The sequence below is a fragment of the Mustelus asterias genome, chromosome 7, assembly GCF_964213995.1.
Source record: "Mustelus asterias chromosome 7, sMusAst1.hap1.1, whole genome shotgun sequence".
Lineage (NCBI taxonomy): Eukaryota > Metazoa > Chordata > Chondrichthyes > Carcharhiniformes > Triakidae > Mustelus > Mustelus asterias.
Window position 1 is genome coordinate 35,105,182 of NC_135807.1, and position 18,522 is coordinate 35,123,703.

The window sequence follows — 18,522 nt, forward strand, 5'->3', positions numbered from 1 at the left end:
TCTTGGCAGTGGCTAAGGCCTTTTCCATCACAACCCGGGCCAGCCTGCCCAGGATGTCAGCGATGTTTTGTGCACCATCCCACCATACATACCCAGTGAGGGTCCTGCCTGCAAGATAGAAGTCTCCCACAGTAAAGGAGTCAGTGAGCTGTAGGCAAAAAGTGTGGCTGTTGTTGCACTCCAGTGCCCCATGCAAGAAGCTTGCCTGGTCTGTCAAAAAGCCCCACTGGGGAAGTTTGGACTGTAAGAAGTCTAACAACACCAGGTTAAAGTCCAACAGGTTTAATCATTTATTGGTGGGCCATCATCATTTATTCCACATCATGAAGTTTGGACTGCCATAAAGCCCCCTTCAAGGGTATGGACTGATACCATTATGACTGAATTGTTAATGATGGGTTTCAGGGTGTTACAGGAGCAGCCAATGTACTGCGGTGACTCAGTACAACAATCTCGCATTGTCATCAGAAGGGTACCATTGGAAGCTGCAGCTATATATCCTACATGATCCTACCTGATACACCAACCCATCCTTTTCCACTCCCAGCGATTCAAATCTACATCCCCCTGAATAAGTTCCATTGACTTATTCTCGGACATAATCATCAGAAACTTAGTTGTGTATTCATCTCCCCCCATTACAAGTCATGTAACGACCAGTTCCTGTCTTTCCTCATGTAAAGTAACAAGACCAAGTCCTTTCACAGCCTGATATATGCTGAGGCGCTGTACCATCCTCAATATCTGACCTAACTTTTTCTACTTGAGCCAACATGCCACATGCCCTTCCCTTAGATTGAGTCAGTTATGTTAAGAATGGTCTGGGATAATACATTTAAACCTTCCAATATGTGTTCCCCCTGGAGCTTGATTGCTGTAAGTGCATGTTCAGTTCCCCGGGTTGTGAGTAGCAGCCCTCCAGGTGTCTCTTTGTCTGCCCACAAGGCATAATCATTTATTCCAGAGATTTGCAGAGCCCCCATGTTTCCCGGGATTCTCTGCTTCTCCCTGATTTCCTGGGCAGGCTGGATCCAAGGGGCTATGCGAGTCCAATAATCCTGGATCAAGCGCTGTAACTTTCTCTTTGCCCAATTGGTGGACTCAACATGGCCACCACAATCACCTGATAAGGTCAGGATGAGGTGAGTAAAATTGTCGGCCACCTCTAAGCTAACCATGGCAACATTATGTAATATCACTTTGGGTTTCCCAATTCTAATTATCTCACCTGCTGGAGGTAACATGGCAGCCGGGCACTGAGTAGGTTTCTGATACCTGTAAGTTGACAAGTTAAAGCATCTGGTATCATTACAACCCAGCTGATTAACAACATCTATACATTGTTTGTGACAATATTGTCCCTCTAATGCTGGTACCCAAACAAACGGGGCAAGATTAGCCCATCCTGCGGTGATGTTCACTGTTGTTTTAACCATTAAGATATTAATCCCACTATTCCAAGCTTCTTTACATGCTAAGTCGTACACACCCAGCCCGGGACCCAGGCTGTGAACATTTTGCACATCAGTCACATTCCCCATACTGATGGCGTAGGTTAAATTCGATTCGATGATGTGCTGCCGGCAAGAGGCACAGATGCACCCCTTGGGCTCAAACAGCCGAGATGCCACTGTGCTTTTGCAAGCCGACCATGGATTTGATAGGCAGAACATGGTGCCGAATCTGGGCCATACCGGTCTTTTCTGATGGCACAACCTGAATAATACAATGACTGTCAGTAGTGACTCAGGAATCCAAATGCTCGGTTTCTTTATCCGTCACCACTCCTTTAGGTAGTTGAACATATTGTCCTGGATGCAGTCAGGTGGTTTCACTGATATTCACAGTGGACACCCCCCATGCTGCTGTTATTGTGAAGAGTGTGGTTATTGCTGCTGCTGTCCTCCAGATTTCCATTGCTCTGAAGATTTGTCTGAAACAAAATAATGAAGCGAGCTGCTGGTTGCTTTCCTCCTGACAGAAGCAGACAAGTGAGATACAAGGTTTCACTTGTGGCTAATGCATCCACTAGCCTTTCCTTGCCATGTCTAGACGCATGCCAGTGTTAGCTGTTGTTATCACTTCATATGGCCCCTGGCATACCTGGCTTTGTCAGGGGACTTCTTCACTTCCGGTGACCGGGGAAGCGATGGCCTAGTATTATTATGGCTATTAATCCAGAAACTCAGCTCATGTTGTGGGGACCCGGGTTCGAATCCCGCCATGGCAGATGATGAAATTTAAATTCAACGAGGGCCGAAGGGCCTGTACTGCGCTGTAATGTTCTATGTTCTATAAAAAAATCTGGAATTAAGAATCTACCGTGAAACCATTGTCAATTGTCGTAAAAACCCATCTGGTTCACTAATGTCCTTTAGGGACAGAAATCTGCTGTCCTTACCTGGTCTGGCCTACATGTGACTCCAGAGCCGCAACAATGTGATTGACTATCAACTTCCCTCAAAGTGGCCTGGCAAGCCACTCAGTTGTACCAATCAAGGGCAACTAAGGATGGGCAATAAATGCTGGCCAGCCAGCGAAGCCCATGTCTTATGAATTAAAAAAAAATAACCTTCTTGCCTATCTTACTCTCGGTCACCTCACTCTTTCCCCGGCCCCCTATTTCCTGCTGCTTTCTCACCTGCAGCCATTGAAGAAGGCAGCTCACCATCACCTTCCCAAGAGCAATTAGGGACGGGCAATAAATGCTGGCCGAGCCAGCGATGCGCACATCTCATAGATGAGAGATTTTTAAAAAACTTCAGTTCTTTTAACTGTTCACATAACGCTACAATGTGCCTTCTAACTCTATCTCTCACTTCCTGCTACAGATTCCTCCAGGAGCCTTCTTGTCATTATCTCAAACTGTATTACTCCAGTCGTCCAGATCAGAGTTGCTCTCAGTTGCATTAGTATTAGACGGAGGACATCCAACCATCCTCTTCCTGTCTGTTCTATAGTCTTTGCTGTGTCTGTTTTTAATCACAGAATCCCTACAGTGCAGAAGGAGGCCATTCAGCCCATCAAGCCTGCACCGACAACAATCCCACCCAGGCCCTATCCCCGTAACCCCACGTATTTACCCTGTTAATCCCTCTGACACCAATGAGCAATTTAGCATTGGCCAGTCAACCAAACCCGCATATCTTTGGAATGTGGAAGGAAATCAGAGCACCCAGAGGAAACCCACACAGATACGGGGAGAACGTGCAAATTCCACACAGTTACCCGAGGCTGGAATCAAACCCGGATCCCTGGCGCTGTGAGGCAGCAGTGCTAACCAGAGCCACCATGCCACCCAATCAAGGTAGAGGATGTGGGCATCAATGTCACTACCTCTCACATGCAAAGCGAGCACTCTATCATTTGAGCTAATTCCACCAACCTAATGTTTGATTCATTTATTCTACCATGCTTGAACTCTGGGGGTGGTATGGAATATGAAACCTCTGCCTTATTTCCAAATTATTGACACACTTGCTTCATTATTTTCCTGTGAATTGGAGCCCTTCATCTGAATCTATCTGAAGGGGCATTTCTTTCTTGCTTCTTCCATTAGAGTTCTTGCTACAATCAGGACTGAGCAGTCCCGCTGTGGGATGGCCTCCACCCATTGTGTAAAGTGGTCCACAAAGACCAGACAATAAGGTTTTCCTCTGCTGTTAGGCAGGGAGCCCATCGATTTTTAGGTTGGCTAACTTGACTTTAATGGACTTTCCAACCTTATGCTTTGCTCAGAATAAACTTCTTTGACAATGCTTGGCCATTTCCAAACCCATGTCAGGAGGCACGGTGGCACAGTGGTTAGCACTGCTGCCTCACAGCACCAGGGACCCGGGTTCGATTCCTGTCTCAGGTCACTGTCTTTGCACAGTCTACACATTCTCCCCGTATCTGTGTGGGTTTCCTCCGGGTGCTCCAGTTTCCTCCCACAGTCCGAAAGACGTGCTGGTTAGGTGCATTGGCCATGCTAAATTCTCCCTCAGTGTACCCGAACAGGTGCCGGAGTGTGGTGACCAGGGGATTTTCGCAGTAACTTCATTGCAGTGTTAATGTAAGCCTACTTGTGACACTAATAAATAAACTTTTAAAAACCTTTAAGGCAATCACCAACAGCATTCTGTAAGTTGCAACATGGCATTCCTCCTCTGGTGCCCAGTCCCATGGTATATTTCCAACAAGCTCTGCATGGCACACCACAGGACCACCACTCTACCCTCCTCTTGCCAAATACCACCCACACCTTACAGGCTCCATTCCATTCACAACTCTTGACGTTGGCCCCAGCCTCTGCGAATACTTGTTGGTGTGGTTTATTGAAGAGACAACCTGCAGACAGCTTCACAAAATACAGCTGCCAGTCCCCCCACCCCCATCCCTCGGCCGCTGAGACCTTACCCTGTTTGGGTTGGAAAAAATGGTTGGAAAAATATCTGACAATAACGACCTGAATCCCTGTCTACTGATCTGTCCCAGCACCCCACCATCAGATCAGCGGTGGAATCAGGTCAGAACTGTGGCTGGTAAACTACTGCCCGGCACATACATCTCACCTCCCAACACACACTGAAACCAGAAATCTTCCAAGAAATTTCATGACAATTCTACGAAAGTTAAAAAGAGTTACAATTTCCAAGAATCTAGCACTTTCAAAGCACAGCTGCCAGCAGAAACAGTGGCTGAGATAAGCTAGTAAAGTTGTTCAGTATAGAGGCGAATGATCAACTTCTAATAAGGGACACAAGAGAGTTCCTCATCCGGAAGATTGGAGCTGGCATCAAAAGAGCTGAGGGAAGAGTTGAGGGAACAGATTCAACTGGAGATTAGGAAGAGCAGATCAGAATTACGAATCTGCATCTGAAGTTGAACTTAAAGTTGGCCATTTAGGAGTGAAATCAGGAAACATTTTTTACACAAAGGGCAGTAGATATCTGGGTCTCTCTCTGAAGAGATGTTGGTTCAATAAAAATTTCCAAGGCTGAGACCAACACCTGAATTTTTTGCCCGTCAGGACCGTGCACTGGGTGGTTCGGGAAGTGACGTGGAATGTGTTCCCAATAAGGCAGCCAGCATGAAACACACTCTGTGAAAGGCTGCCTTCTGCCAGGGAGGGTGGGCATGGAGAAAGGGAGCCTGCGGGCTGGCATTACCAATGTGCTTCCTCAGGGGGACAGCCTCTGTGTTACTGTCTCAGGCAGTTGCTGACCCATAAAACACAAATGTTTAAATTTATGTTTATTTATTAGTGTTACAAGTAGGCTTACATTAACACTGCAGTGAAGTTACTGTGAAAATCCCCTAGCCGCCACTCTGGCATCTGTTCAGTTACACTGAGGGAGCAGCGCCAGGGACCCGGGTCCGATTCCCAGTTTGGGTCACTGTCTGTGTGGAGTTTGCACGTTCTCCCCGGGTCTGCGTGGATTTCCTCCGGGTGCTCCGATTTCCTCCCACATTCTGAAAGACATGCTGGTTAGGTGCATTGACCCGAACAGGGGCCAAATGTGGCGACTTGGGGAATTTCACAGTAACTTCATTGCAGTGTTAATGTAAGCCTTAATTGTGACTAATAAATAAACTTTAAAACTTTGAAAAAATTTAGCATGGTGATTGCACCTAATGAGCACATCTTTTGGACTGTGGGAGGAAACTGGAGCACCTGGAGGAAACCCACGCGGACACGGGGAGACTCCGCACAGACTGTGACCCAAGCCGGGAATTGAATCCAGATTCCGGGGCACTGTGAGGCACTGGGATGGAAAAGACACACTCAAACACAAACCTCAGTCCCCTGATATGTTTTTAAACTTTATTTCTTCCTGGACACACCATCTGCCCTGGATTGAGGTTGAAGCTAAAATGTAAAAGCTGACACGCCAATGGTAAAAGTAGACCAGCCATGTAAAGCTGCATTTAATTGGTCCCTTAATGACTTAAATTTCCTCCTTGACTGTCAGTGGGTGCATTTCAAACACTCGCCACGCCTGCCTACCAAAATATTGCGCGATGATGTCGAGACTTCTGGGTCGAGCTTGCACCCACCTGATCAACGTAATATTCTGACCCACCAACTTTTGTTCAGCAAATATATCACAAGCTATGGAGTAAAGGTGGGCTAGTAGAGTTGAGGTATACTGATCATTAATAATCTAATTGAATGGCAGAACCCAAGCTTGAAGTGCAGAATTGACTACTCCTTTTTCTATATATATGGGAATCCCAGTCTTCAATGTATCACATATTTAGTAAAGGTTTTTGGGCAGATGGTTAAGGCCAATGATTCAATAGGTTAAAGCTTCTTGTTTGTATGGGGAACACCCCAGCATTTTGTTTCTACCTGTGGGCCGTGTGTTCCTTGCATGATTCACATTGCAAACTATAAGATGTATGGAGAATTAAGTTTATGAAAATGGTCCCTGTTTAAAAAACCTTACATGCCAGTTTTGTCTATTTGCAGGTACAGAATGGTCTGGTGTATCGCAGCGAGCTCTTGTAACTGTCCTCTCCCACACTGCCTTTTCAATTGGCCAGATAGTTCTGGCTGGGCTGGCTTATGAGATACGTGGCTGGAGGATGCTGCAATTGACCATCTCGTGTCCGATGGTTATCTTCTTGTTTTATATATGGTAAAGTATTCTACATAAGTTTTGCAAACTTCCATTCTATACTCGGTGTCTATTTCTTACTTCTCTATTCAACTTGTTAGTAGATATCTTGTATTTATGGCCCTTAGTTTTGGATTTTCCCATAACTTGGAACAATGGTCGGAACTCTACCACCTCGCCCGCCACAGAAACGGAACGGGTGAGAGAGGAAATCTTCATTGACCTTGGGCGGATATTTCCGGTCTCGTCCGAATGAGACTGTAAAATCCCGTCCAATGTCTCTGCATTTACCCAGTCCAACTCATCCATAACTTTTTCAAACATCAACTCACCTCCAAGCCTTCTCTGTTATAAAGAAAAAATCCCAACCTGTTCAATCTCTGCTGTTTGCTATAATCTCTCAGTTCTGAAGGAGGCTATTTGTCTCGATGGGCGAAATTGCACCAAAAAATGGCAGTGTGCTGGTTCCGAGAGAAACACGCCAGTTTTCTCTCCAGATCTTACCACATTCTGCCACAAAAAAACAGCTGGGCATGTTTCACACTGTCAAGGTGTTTCACTTTGCTCGACACGTCAGCAAAGCCTGGCTGCACTGAGATCGGAGCGCCATGTTTAAAGGGCCCCGATCAGTACATGAATAAACCATCCCACCCCTGCCTACCGTGGAGATCTCAGGGGCACCCCCGCACTTCACCTGTGATCAAAGCATTTTGATGCCAACCTGGCAGTGTCAACTTGTGCCAGGAGGCATTGCCAGGGCTGGTGATGTCCCTCTCCCCCAGGGGCTATGCCTTTATGCCCCTGGGTGGTGGTGGTGGGGCGGATGGGACTCCACAACATAGTTACGCCTGGGTGAACCTGTTGTAAATGTCAGTGCGGTTTGAATAAACATAAGGAGGTCAATATACTGTGAGGGAGGGTCAATTATCTTTTAAATCTATTAAAATGTATTTGAACCAGGTTCATGCCCACTGAGTGTGAACCTGATTAGTTACCAGCGAGCAGTGGCGAAAGTCGCAATCTCGCCAGTGAGATCTGCGACTTACAGAGTTTCACTGAACCCTGAGCCCCCACCACCATTCCCACAGATGATGAGCGTGGGCTCAAGATTGCCCCCATTATGATGCACCAGCTCTCCAAGTGAGCATCATAGCTTAGCGCCATTCCCCTACCTTTTCCCTGCATCACTGCACACTGTTCCTATTCAAGTAAGCATCTAATGCCCTCTTGAATGCCTCAATTGAACCTGCTACCAACACATTTCCAGGCAGTGCATTCCAGACTCGAATCACATGTTGAGAAAAACGTTTTTCTCACATCAGGTCTACCATCCTTGTAAATGCTTTTAATATTTATTCCATGTACTTTTTATAGTGGAGACCAGAACTGTGCACAGTATGATGACTGCAGCCTAACCAGGATACTATACAAACTGAGCACAGCTTCACTAGTTTTGAATTCCTTTACAAGCATATCCCAGTGCTTCACTGGCATTTTTAATCGATTTGCTACTTTGCGGTCTGGCAGCATCTGTGGAGAGAAAAACAGAGTTAATGTTTCATATCGATGACCTTTCATCCAAACTGGAAAAAGGCAGAGCTGTGATAGGTTCTAAGCAAGTACAGAAGCAAGGAAAGTGGGGAGGCAAGAAGGATCAAAAGGGAAGATCTGTGATGGGGTGGATGCCAAGAGAGATTCTGTGATAGAAAGATGATGGTGCAGAGCAAAAGGCAATAGTAATAAAACAAGATTCGGATCTCGCCAAATCGTAAATGGGAAAAGGACTTCTTTAATTCCACACATTTCCTCCAAATAAAAAGGTTGGGAACCTATATAAGTCCAAGCCAGTCCGTAGTCAGGTCCCTACCTCTTTTTCTGGTACATTGATGACAGAGTGACCAACTGTCCAATATGTCATGAGATTGTCCCTTATTTTGACTGTTCATTCCCATGTCCCTTCTTTATTCTTTGATGGGATGTGGGTGTTGTTGGTAAGACCAGCATTTGTTACTCATCCCTAATTTCCTTTGAACTGTGCGGCTTGCTAGGCCATTTCAGAGGGCAGTTCAGAGTTTATCACATTGCTGTGGTCTGGCGTCACATGTGGGCCAAACCGTGTAAGAAAGGCAGATTTCCTTCCCTGAAGGACATTAGCGAACCAGATGAGGTTTTATGACAATCAATGATAGTGTCATGGTCACCATTATTGAGATTGGATTTATATTCCAAATGTATTAACTGAATTCAATTCCACCATCTCCTGTGATGGAATTTGAACCCCAGTCTCCAGAGCATTAGCCGGGGCCTCTGGATTTCTAGTCCACTTAGTCCACATTACCTAGTCCACATTACCACTACACCACCATCTTCCCAATTTTGTCTCATATTTCTAGGACAACTTGTTAGAGACTGGCAGGGCTACAAGACCATGAATCTGCTAACAGAAAGTTAATAATGCCGTGACTCCACAAGATAAGGTGTAAGTTTTGGTTGCTTTAAACACCTTGCCCTCCCAACTCTGATGGTCACAAGCAACCCCCTCCCAGTCCCACGGTCAAAGTGTCCCTTATTTTATTTTATGAGTTGAATTATTTGCTGATGCATCAGTGTCATTTCATAGAAACCCTACAGTGCAGAAGGAGGCCATTCGGCCCATCGAGTCTGCACCGACCACAATCCCACCCAGGCCCTACCCCCACATATTTACCCACTAATCCCTCTAACCTACACATCCCAGGACTCTAATTTTTAACCTGGCCAATCAACCTAACCCGCACATCTTTGGACTGTGGGAGGAAACCGGAGCACCCGGAGGAAACCCACGCAGACACGAGGAGAATGTGCAAACTCCACACAGACAGTGACCCGAGCCGGGAATCGAACCCGGGACCCTGGAGCTGTGAAGCAGCAGTGCTAACCACTGTGCTACCGTGCCGCCCGAGTTATTTCTTGCACTCATCCTGAATTGGAAAATTTAATCAGCTTTGCTTCCAATTTCCATCCCTCCCTTGCCATTGCTTGGCTTATCCCTTCCTCAACTTACCTGTATCCGTGTATGGGGATAGGCTTTTAACCAATCTCCACTATTAGTCCACTAGCTCTCAAAACCTTGATTACATTTGCTCATGCCCTGCCTGATTCCAGTAAGGACTCAAATCCATTCCCCCAGTTTGTCCATCTCCATTGGATCTGTTCTGATCTGATGATGAAGCACTTCACTTTCGCTAACCGCTTATTCCAATCCAGGGTCACGGGGAATCAGAGCCTATCCTAACAGATACTGGGCATTAGGCAGAATAGACCCAGGATGGGACGTCAGTCCATCGCAGGGCACACACTCATGCACACAGGCACACTAAGGGACAATTTACCGTGGCCACAAGCACCCGAGGCCAGAATTGAACCCGTGTCCCTGGAACTGCGAGGCAGTAGTGCTAACCACTGTGTTACCATGCCATCCCCTTCTATACCAGCATTTCTGATATTTGTTCCTTTTCCTGTTACTGAGGATTACCCGCCACTCTGGCTAACAGGCCGTCAACTCTGGACATCTGATTTCATGCACTTCAACTCTTAACATTTCCCCTCCCACGCAGAACCGTGATAGGATTCCCCTTGTCCTCACCTTCCACCCTACCAGACTCCACATTCAATAGGTCATCCTCTACCTACTTCCAGCACGTGAAGTGTGATCCCACCACCAAATACACCTTCCCCTTCCCTATCCCCCCTTAGCCTTCCAAAGGAGTTATTGCCTTTGCAACACCCTGATCCACTCTTCAATAACTTCCAACACCCCTTCCCCTTCCCAGGGCACCCTCACACAAGGTTACGTTTACTTGTTAGTGTCACAAGTAGGCTTACATTAACACAGCAATGAAGTTACTGTGAAAATCTCCTAATCGCCACACTCCAGCACCTGTTTGGGTACACTGAGGGAGAATTTAGCGTGGCCAATGCACCTAACCAGCACGTCTTTCAGACTGTGGGAGGAAACCGGAGCACCCGGAGGAAACCCACGCAGTCACAGGGAGAATGTGCTGACTCTGCACAGACAGTGACCCTCGCCGGGAATCGAACCCAGGTCCCTGGCGCTGTGAGGCAGCTGTGCTAACCATTGTGCCACGGTGCAACCTTGCCTTTTCACCTCCTCCCTTCTCACTGTCCAAGGCTCCAAACATTCCTTCCAGACAGTTTCCTTGCACTTATTTCAATTTAGTAGTGTTCATTACTCGCGATGCTGTAAAGTGTAGACGAGTGTTGTAATTCCATCCCAAAATGTCCAATATCTTAGTAAAAAAAAGCAGATGCTGAAAGATAAGATGAAGAGTCGCTATCTGAAAGGTTAACTTATTTGGTCTCTCCATAGATGCTGCTAGATCTCCTCCATTTCCCAATCCATTCCTGATACTTTTCCACTTCAGTGTAGTTGGTTTTCCCTGAAGGATTCTTATTAGGATATGCAATGGTGTTCACAGGACCCTAATAGCATTTTAATCTGCTCCTGAGTGGGGTAGCCACCGTGCGAGGTAAAGGTGTTATGAAGCATGTGGGTCCTTCAAAGTAAGTTGAAAGAAATTCCTTAGTGGGATCAGGTGGAGCTTCTCCCAGCTCTCCAAGGGAAATCCAAGTGAAATCTGGTCATCTTCTACGCTGGGCTCACATCTGACTGAGCCACAGCACCCTCACAACACCCCCTCTTCCCTCCTGGACTTAACTCATTGCCAACTGTCTTCCTGATGGCAGCAGCAGTCTCCAGCCATCTCAACTGGGAGTTACAATCAGCCCCTTTAGTGTTATTTTCAGAATCGATGAACTGAATCTTTGAATGGAAAGGATCGTAGAGTCCAACAGAGACTCTCCAATGTCATTGTGTTTAACAGCAAGGACTACTTGCATTTATGTAGTGCGTTTAATCCAGTAAAGCCTCCCAAGGTGTTTCTCGGGAGGGTCACTTGCACAATTTTGGCAGATAATGTCAATAATTGGCCAAAATATGACTGCAATTATCTAAAGTAAGCATATGGTGGGACAGCACCATGGTTCTCGCCATTGTCTCTAAAGCACTATTAGTATGAGTAATGTTACTCATTGATGGCTATCAGTAGCCATGTTTAACTCTGTCTGTATGTTTAACTCTCCCGTCTCTCTCCAAAGGATTCAGTCCATCCCGACAGAAATCTTGATAACCGAGTTTGAGACTCTAATGTTGCAGACTTACAGCAGCTATTCTCTGCTCCATCCATGGCAGGTTTCCTAGCCTAAAGCAGCCTGGCGCCTGGAAAAACCCACTGCTTCTGCTCACCCCTATACTCCCATCCCATCTCGGCCACACCAACATCTAGGACATTGGGCCATCCAACTCTTTTTTATTATGTTTTCCGTAGGATCCTCCCTGAGTCTGCAAGATGGCTTGTAACGAAAGGTCGATACGAAGAGGCTAAGAAGTATCTTATTAATGCAGCACTCATAAACAAAAGGGTGGTACCCGAAACACTGCTTGACCAGGTATTTCATCGTAGTTTTAATACTTCAAGGAATAGTTTAAATAGTAATAATTATGCTCAGTTGAGCTTATTGGGAAGAAAAGATTGACCACATTGATAACTTGACACAAGACTTTATTGCCTCTCAGATGGGTTCACTTTACTTTGAAGCCATGTGTCTGATGTATCAGCATGCACAACAGCTATGGGATGAATGAGCAAAAAATCTGAAGTTTAAGTTATCAGGTGAACTCACTGTTATTCTTCAAATAGCGTGAAGGAAACAGCCACCTCAGTAGACAACACCGCATGTATTGCCTCATCCAAAGGACAACACCTCTGACAATGTGGCACCGCACTCATTCAGTACTTGGCTAGAATATAACATTCGTTTTTGAGATGAGACCCTGGCATGGCACTCTCAGATTCACAACCTGCCTTGGCTCAGTGGCTCAAATGTTCTTGGACAGGATATTCTCAGCCCATTGGAGACAGGCTTGGAGATGGGAGGGCTGACAATGTAGCAGGAAAGTCAGGAAGGAAGCCCAATGTCTTCCCACTGCCAATGCCATATTGCTATAAGAAAGAACCTTTGGGGTGGCCACTGGGTGGCCAATTGAGCCAATTAGTGGCACAGTTAAGGACCACTTCTAGCCGCCAGAAGCATTTGCCGACACTTGGGGAGACGTCCAGGCAGACTTTGATGGCTGCCCAGTGAGTTCCTGGGGAGCTCCGCCTTTGTGACTACTTCATTACCCTCTGAGGGGCCTACCATGGGCATCCCTGTACACAAAGCCAATGCCCCATGACTCCACAACCTCTAACCACCACCCCGCTTCACCGATTGCTTACCTGCCTGACCCCAGCATCCTCCCCAAAATTTACCTGCTGTTGTTGTGGCCTCAGCAGTGGTCACCACTAGCAGTGGCGGTGCTAAGCTGCCCTGTGATTCAGTCTAGGGGGCTGGTGACCGAGCTGATTTGGGCAGCATCACCAGCAGCAAGCTAAGTTGGTCGGTGCCACGTCATGCTGCTGCAGGGTCCTATCACCTACCAGAACGAAGTTGGTTCCTGCTTTTGCCCCTGGCAGCTGAATTTGACCCCCAATGGCAAAGGTCAGCCCCCTTGTGTCTGAGTCAGAAGCTTTGTTATGACCCACCCAGGTGAGGTTCCCAAAAGTTGTTGATCTGGGTGAGGCCCCTCAATTTGTCACTGTTTGGCTGGGATACCCCAAATTGTTACAAACTCGGTTGAGGAGGGATGAACTGGCTCCCTGGCTGAAATTTTCCAGCCCTTCCTGCCAGCAGGATCTTCCAGTCCTGCCGATGGTGACTCCACTCTTCGCAGCACGTTCCCCAGTGGTGGAGGGCTTGTAAAACCCTACAGACATTAGTCCTGCTGCTGGAAAATACGGCACGGGGCGGGCTGGAAAATCCCACTCCGCATAATTCGGGAGGCGGAGGTGGAAGTTGATAGGAGTTATAGAGAAATAGTAACTCCTAGAAATGAGGCTTGGGTCAATGCCAGGAGGAGGGGTAAGAAGCAATCGGGAAGACAATCCCCTGGGGCGGTTCCCCTCCATAATAGGTTTTCGGTGCTGGAGGCTACAGTTGAGGAGGAATCAACTGAGCATAGAGAGCAGATCTCTGGGGGTGAGCCGAGTGAGAAAGCTCAGGTGGTTAGGGGCTGTAAAAGACTGGGCCTTGTGATTGGGGACTCCACAATTAAGGGGACAGATAGGAGGGTCGGAACTAAAGGTAGGGACTCAGGGTTGGTGTGTTGCCTACCAGGGGCTGGGGTCCGGGATGTGTCTGACAGGGTATTCAGGACTCTTAGGGGGGAGGGAGATAAACCACAAGTTATTGTACATGTGGGGACACACGACATAGGGAGGATAGGGGAAGGGGATATTAGGCAGGGATTTATGGAGTTGGGGTGGAAACTAAAGGCCAAGACTGACAGAGTGGTTATCTCTGGACTCTTGCCTGTACCACGGGATAGTTTAGAGAGGAATAGGGAGAGGGAAGGTTTGAATTCATGGCTGAGGGGATGGTGCAGGAGGGAGGGGTTCAGGTACTTAAGCAATTGGGGCTCGTACTGGGGAAGGTGTGACCTCTATGAGAAGGATGGTCTACACCTTAATCAGAAGGGGACCAATATCCTGGGGGGTAAATTTGCTAAGGCCATGCAGGGAGGTTTAAACTGATTCGGGGGGGGGGAGGGATCCTGAGTAGTGGGGCTGAAAGTGAGGGATGCATGGATGGGGACTGCAATGCACGGCATTGCAGAGGTGGGGTGGAGCAGGGTTTGAAATGTGTATACTTCAATGCCAGGAGTATTCGCAATAAAGTGGGTGAACTTGCAGCGTGGATCAGTACCTGGGACTTCGATGTTGTGGCTATTTCAGAGACATGGATAGAGCAGGGGCAGGAATGGATGCTGCAGGTCCCGGGGTTCAAATGTTTTAGTCGAAGTAGGGAAGGAGGTAGAAGAGGGGGAGGGGTAGCATTATTGGTCAGAGATTGTATCACAGTGTCAGAGAGGAGGTTTGATGAGGACTTATCTGTTGAGGTAGTATGGGCGGAGATTAGAAATAGGAGAGGAGAGGTCACCCTGTTGGGAGTCTTTTATAGACCTCCTAAAAGTTCTAGAGAGGTTGAGGAAAGGATTGCGGAGTCAATCCTGCTTAGGAGTGAAAGTAATAGGGCAATTGTTATGGGGGATTTTAACTTGACTAATATTGACTGGAATTGTTATAGCTCTAGCTCGTTAGAGGGGTCAGTTTTTGTTCAAAGCGTGCAGGAAGGTTTTTTGACTCAGTATGTAGACAGGCCAACTAGAGGTGAGGCTATATTGGATCTGGTGCTGGGAAATGAGCCAGACCAGGTGCTAGACTTGGAAGTTGGTGTGCATTTTGGTGATAGTGACCACAATTCGGTTACGTTCACCTTAGTGATGGAAAGGGATAGGCATGAACCTCGGGCCAGTGGTTTTAGCTGGGGGAAGGGTAATTATGAGGCTATTAGGAGAGAATTAGGAAACATAGGTTGGACTAGGAGATTACAGGGACTGGGAACGTCCGACATGTGGAGTTTTTTCAAGGAGCAGCTACTGCGAGTCTGTGATAGGTATGTCCCTGTCAGGCAAGGAGGAATTGGTAGGGCTAGGGAACCGTGGTGCACCAAAAAAGTTTCTTTGTTGGTTAAAAAGAAAAAGGAGGCTTATGTTCGGATGAGACGTGAGCACTCGGGTAGTGCACTAGAAAGCTTTAGATTGGCTAAGAGGGAGTTGAAGAGCGAGCTTAGAAGGGCTAAAAGGGGACATGAGAAGACTTTGGCGGATAGGGTTAAAGAGAATCCTAAGGCGTTCTATAGGTATGTCAAGAACAGAAGGTTGGTTAGGGCAAGTTTAGGGCCAGTTATAGATGGCAGAGGGAAGTTATGTGTGGAACCGGAGGAGATTGGTGAAGCATTGAACCAATATTTCTCTTCGGTGTTCACGCAAGGGGACATGAATATAGCTGAGGAGGACACTGGGTTGCAAGGGAGTAGAATAGACAGTATTACAGTTGATAAGGAGGATGTGCAGGATATTCTGGAGGGTCTGAAAATAGATAAATCCCCTGGTCCGGATGGGATTTATCCAAGGATTCTCTGGGAGGCAAGAGTAGTGATTGCAGAGCCTCTGGCTCTGATCTTCAGGTCGTCGTTGGCCTCTGGTATAGTACCAGAAGATTGGAGGTTAGCGAATGTTGTCCCATTGTTTAAGAAGGGGAACAGAGACTTCCCCGGGAATTATAGACCGGTGAGTCTCACTTCTGTTGTCGGCAAGATGTTGGAAAAAATTATAAGGGATAGGATTTATAGTTATTTGGATAGTAATGAATTGATAGGTGATAGTCAGCATGGTTTTGTGGCAGGTAGGTCGTGCCTTACTAACCTTATTGAGTTTTTTGAGAAAGTGACCAAGGAGGTGGATGGGGGCAAGGCAGTGGACGTGGTATATATGGATTTTAGTAAGGCGTTTGATAAGGTTCACCATGGTAGGCTTCTGCAGAAAATGCAGATGTATGGGATTGGGGGTGATCTAGGAAATTGGATCAGGAATTGGCTAGCGGATAGGAAACAGAGGGTGGTGGTTGATAGTAAATATTCATCATGGAGTGCGGTTACAAGTGGTGTACCTCAGGGATCTGTTTTGGGGCCACTGCTGTTTGTAATATTTATTAATGATCTGGATGAGGGTATAGTTGGGTGGATTAGCAAATTTGCTGATGACACCAAAGTCGGTGGTGTGGTAGACAGTGAGGAAGGGTGTCGTAGTTTGCAGGAAGACTTAGACAGGTTGCAAAGTTGGGCCGAGAGGTGGCGGATGGAGTTTAATGCGGAGAAGTGTGAGGTAATTCACTTTGGTAGGAATAACAGATGTGTTGAGTATAGGGCTAACGGGAGGACTTTGAATAGTGTGGAGGAGCAGAGGGATCTAGGTGTATGTGTGCATAGATCCCTGAAAGTTGGGAATCAAGTAGATAAGGTTGTTAAGAAGGCATATGGTGTCTTGGCGTTTATTGGTAGGGGGATTGAATTTAGGAGTCGTAGCGTTATGTTGCAACTGTACACAACTCTGGTGCGGCCGCACTTGGAGTACTGTGTGCAGTTCTGGTCCCCACATTACAGGAAGGATGTGGAGGCTTTGGAGAGGGTGCAGAGGAGGTTTACCAGGATGTTGCCTGGTATGGAGGGGAGATCCTATGAGGAGAGGCTGAGGGATTTGGGATTGTTTTCGCTGGAAAGGCGGCGGCTAAGAGGGGATCTTATTGAAACATATAAGATGATTAGAGGTTTAGATAGGGTGGATAGTGATAGCCTTTTTCCTCTGATGGAGAAATCCAGCACGAGGGGGCATGGCTTTAAATTGAGGGGGGGTAGTTATAGAACCGATGTCAGGGGTAGGTTCTTTACCCAGAGGGTGGTGAGGGATTGGAATGCCCTGCCAGCATCAGTAGTAAATGCGCCTAGTTTGGGGGCGTTTAAGAGATCCGTAGATAGGTTCATGGACGAAAAGAAATTGGTTTAGGTTGGAGGGTCACAGTTTTTTTTTTTAACTGGTCGGTGCAACATCGTGGGCCGAAGGGCCTGTTCTGCGCTGTAATGTTCTATGTTCTATGTTCTATGTCTTAATTCAACCCCCTCTGGCATCACAACAAGATTTAATCTAAAAAGGATTCCTTTTCGCAGATAACTATTAAGTCTGGGGGAAAAGATATGTTTTAAAAGGAGACAATTTAATGAGATTTTCTAGAATTAAAGATAGAGTGAGTTTATTGATTACTGAAGGCAATAGAATGGCAGAGCACATGCATGTACATTCATACAGATTAGCAATTCCAAAGGTAAGACCCAACATCTGTTAAAGATATTATTAAACTTGAAGAAAAAGCATATATTTGTACAAAGTCGAATGGCAGGTCAGAAGATTGGGAAGAATATAAAGAACATTAAAGAATGACAAAAGGATTGATAAGGAAGGGAAAATCAGGAAATGGAAGGGAGGGAGGAACTGAAGAAACTTACAATCACCAGGGAAATGGCATTGAGCAAATTGTTGGGTCTGTGGACTGACGGGTCATAGAGTCATAGAGGTTTACAGCATGAAAACAGGCCCTTCGGCCCAACTTGTCCATGCCACCCCTTTTTAAAAATCTCTAAGCTAGTTCCAATTGCGTTTGGCCCATATCCCTCTCTACCCATCTTACCCATGTAACTGTCTAAACGCTTTTTAAAAGACAAAATTGTACCCGCCTCTCCTACTACCTCTGGCAGCTTGTTCCAGACACTCACCACCTTCTGTGTGAAAAAATTGCCCCTCTGGACCCTTTTGTATCTCTCCCCTCTCACCTTAAACCTATGCCCTCTAGTTTTAGACTCCCCTAGCTTTGGGAAAAGATATTGACTAGCTGATCTATGCCCCTCATTATTTTATAGACCTCTATGAGATCACCCAGACCCACAGGGTCTGTGGGTCCAGAGGGATTTCACCCTAATGTCTTGAAGCAAGTGGCTAATAAGATAGTTGATGCATTTGTTTTAATTTTCCAAAATTCTCTTGATTCAGGGAAGGTTCCATTAAATTGGCAGATAGCAAATGTAACTCCTTTATTTAAAAAGGGAAGGTGACAGAAAGCAGGAAACTACAGGCCAGTTAGCCTTACATTTGTCATTGGGCAAACGTTAGAAGCTATTACTAAAGATGTGATAGCAGGATACTTGGAAAAAATTCAAGGCATTCAGGCAGAGTCAACATGGTTTTGTGAAAGGAAATTTATTGGAGTTCTTTGAAGAAATAACATGTGCTGTGGATAAAGGGGAAACCGATAGATGTACTGTACTTAGACTTCCAGAAGGCATTGGATGAAGTCCCACATCAAAGGTTATT

General features: G+C 46.4%; 1 protein-coding gene across 2 annotated transcripts in view; it reads left to right on the forward strand.

The window, feature by feature from the left end:
- The window catches only part of slc22a13b (solute carrier family 22 member 13b), a 58,765-nt gene that overhangs the window by 28,740 nt on the left and 11,503 nt on the right, over positions 1-18,522 (forward strand). For both annotated transcript variants that reach the window (XM_078215852.1, XM_078215853.1), the window contains exons 4-5: positions 6,455-6,623; positions 11,990-12,110. In XM_078215852.1, the coding sequence (XP_078071978.1) occupies positions 6,455-6,623; positions 11,990-12,110 (290 nt within the window). The remainder of the gene's footprint in view (positions 1-6,454; positions 6,624-11,989; positions 12,111-18,522) is intronic.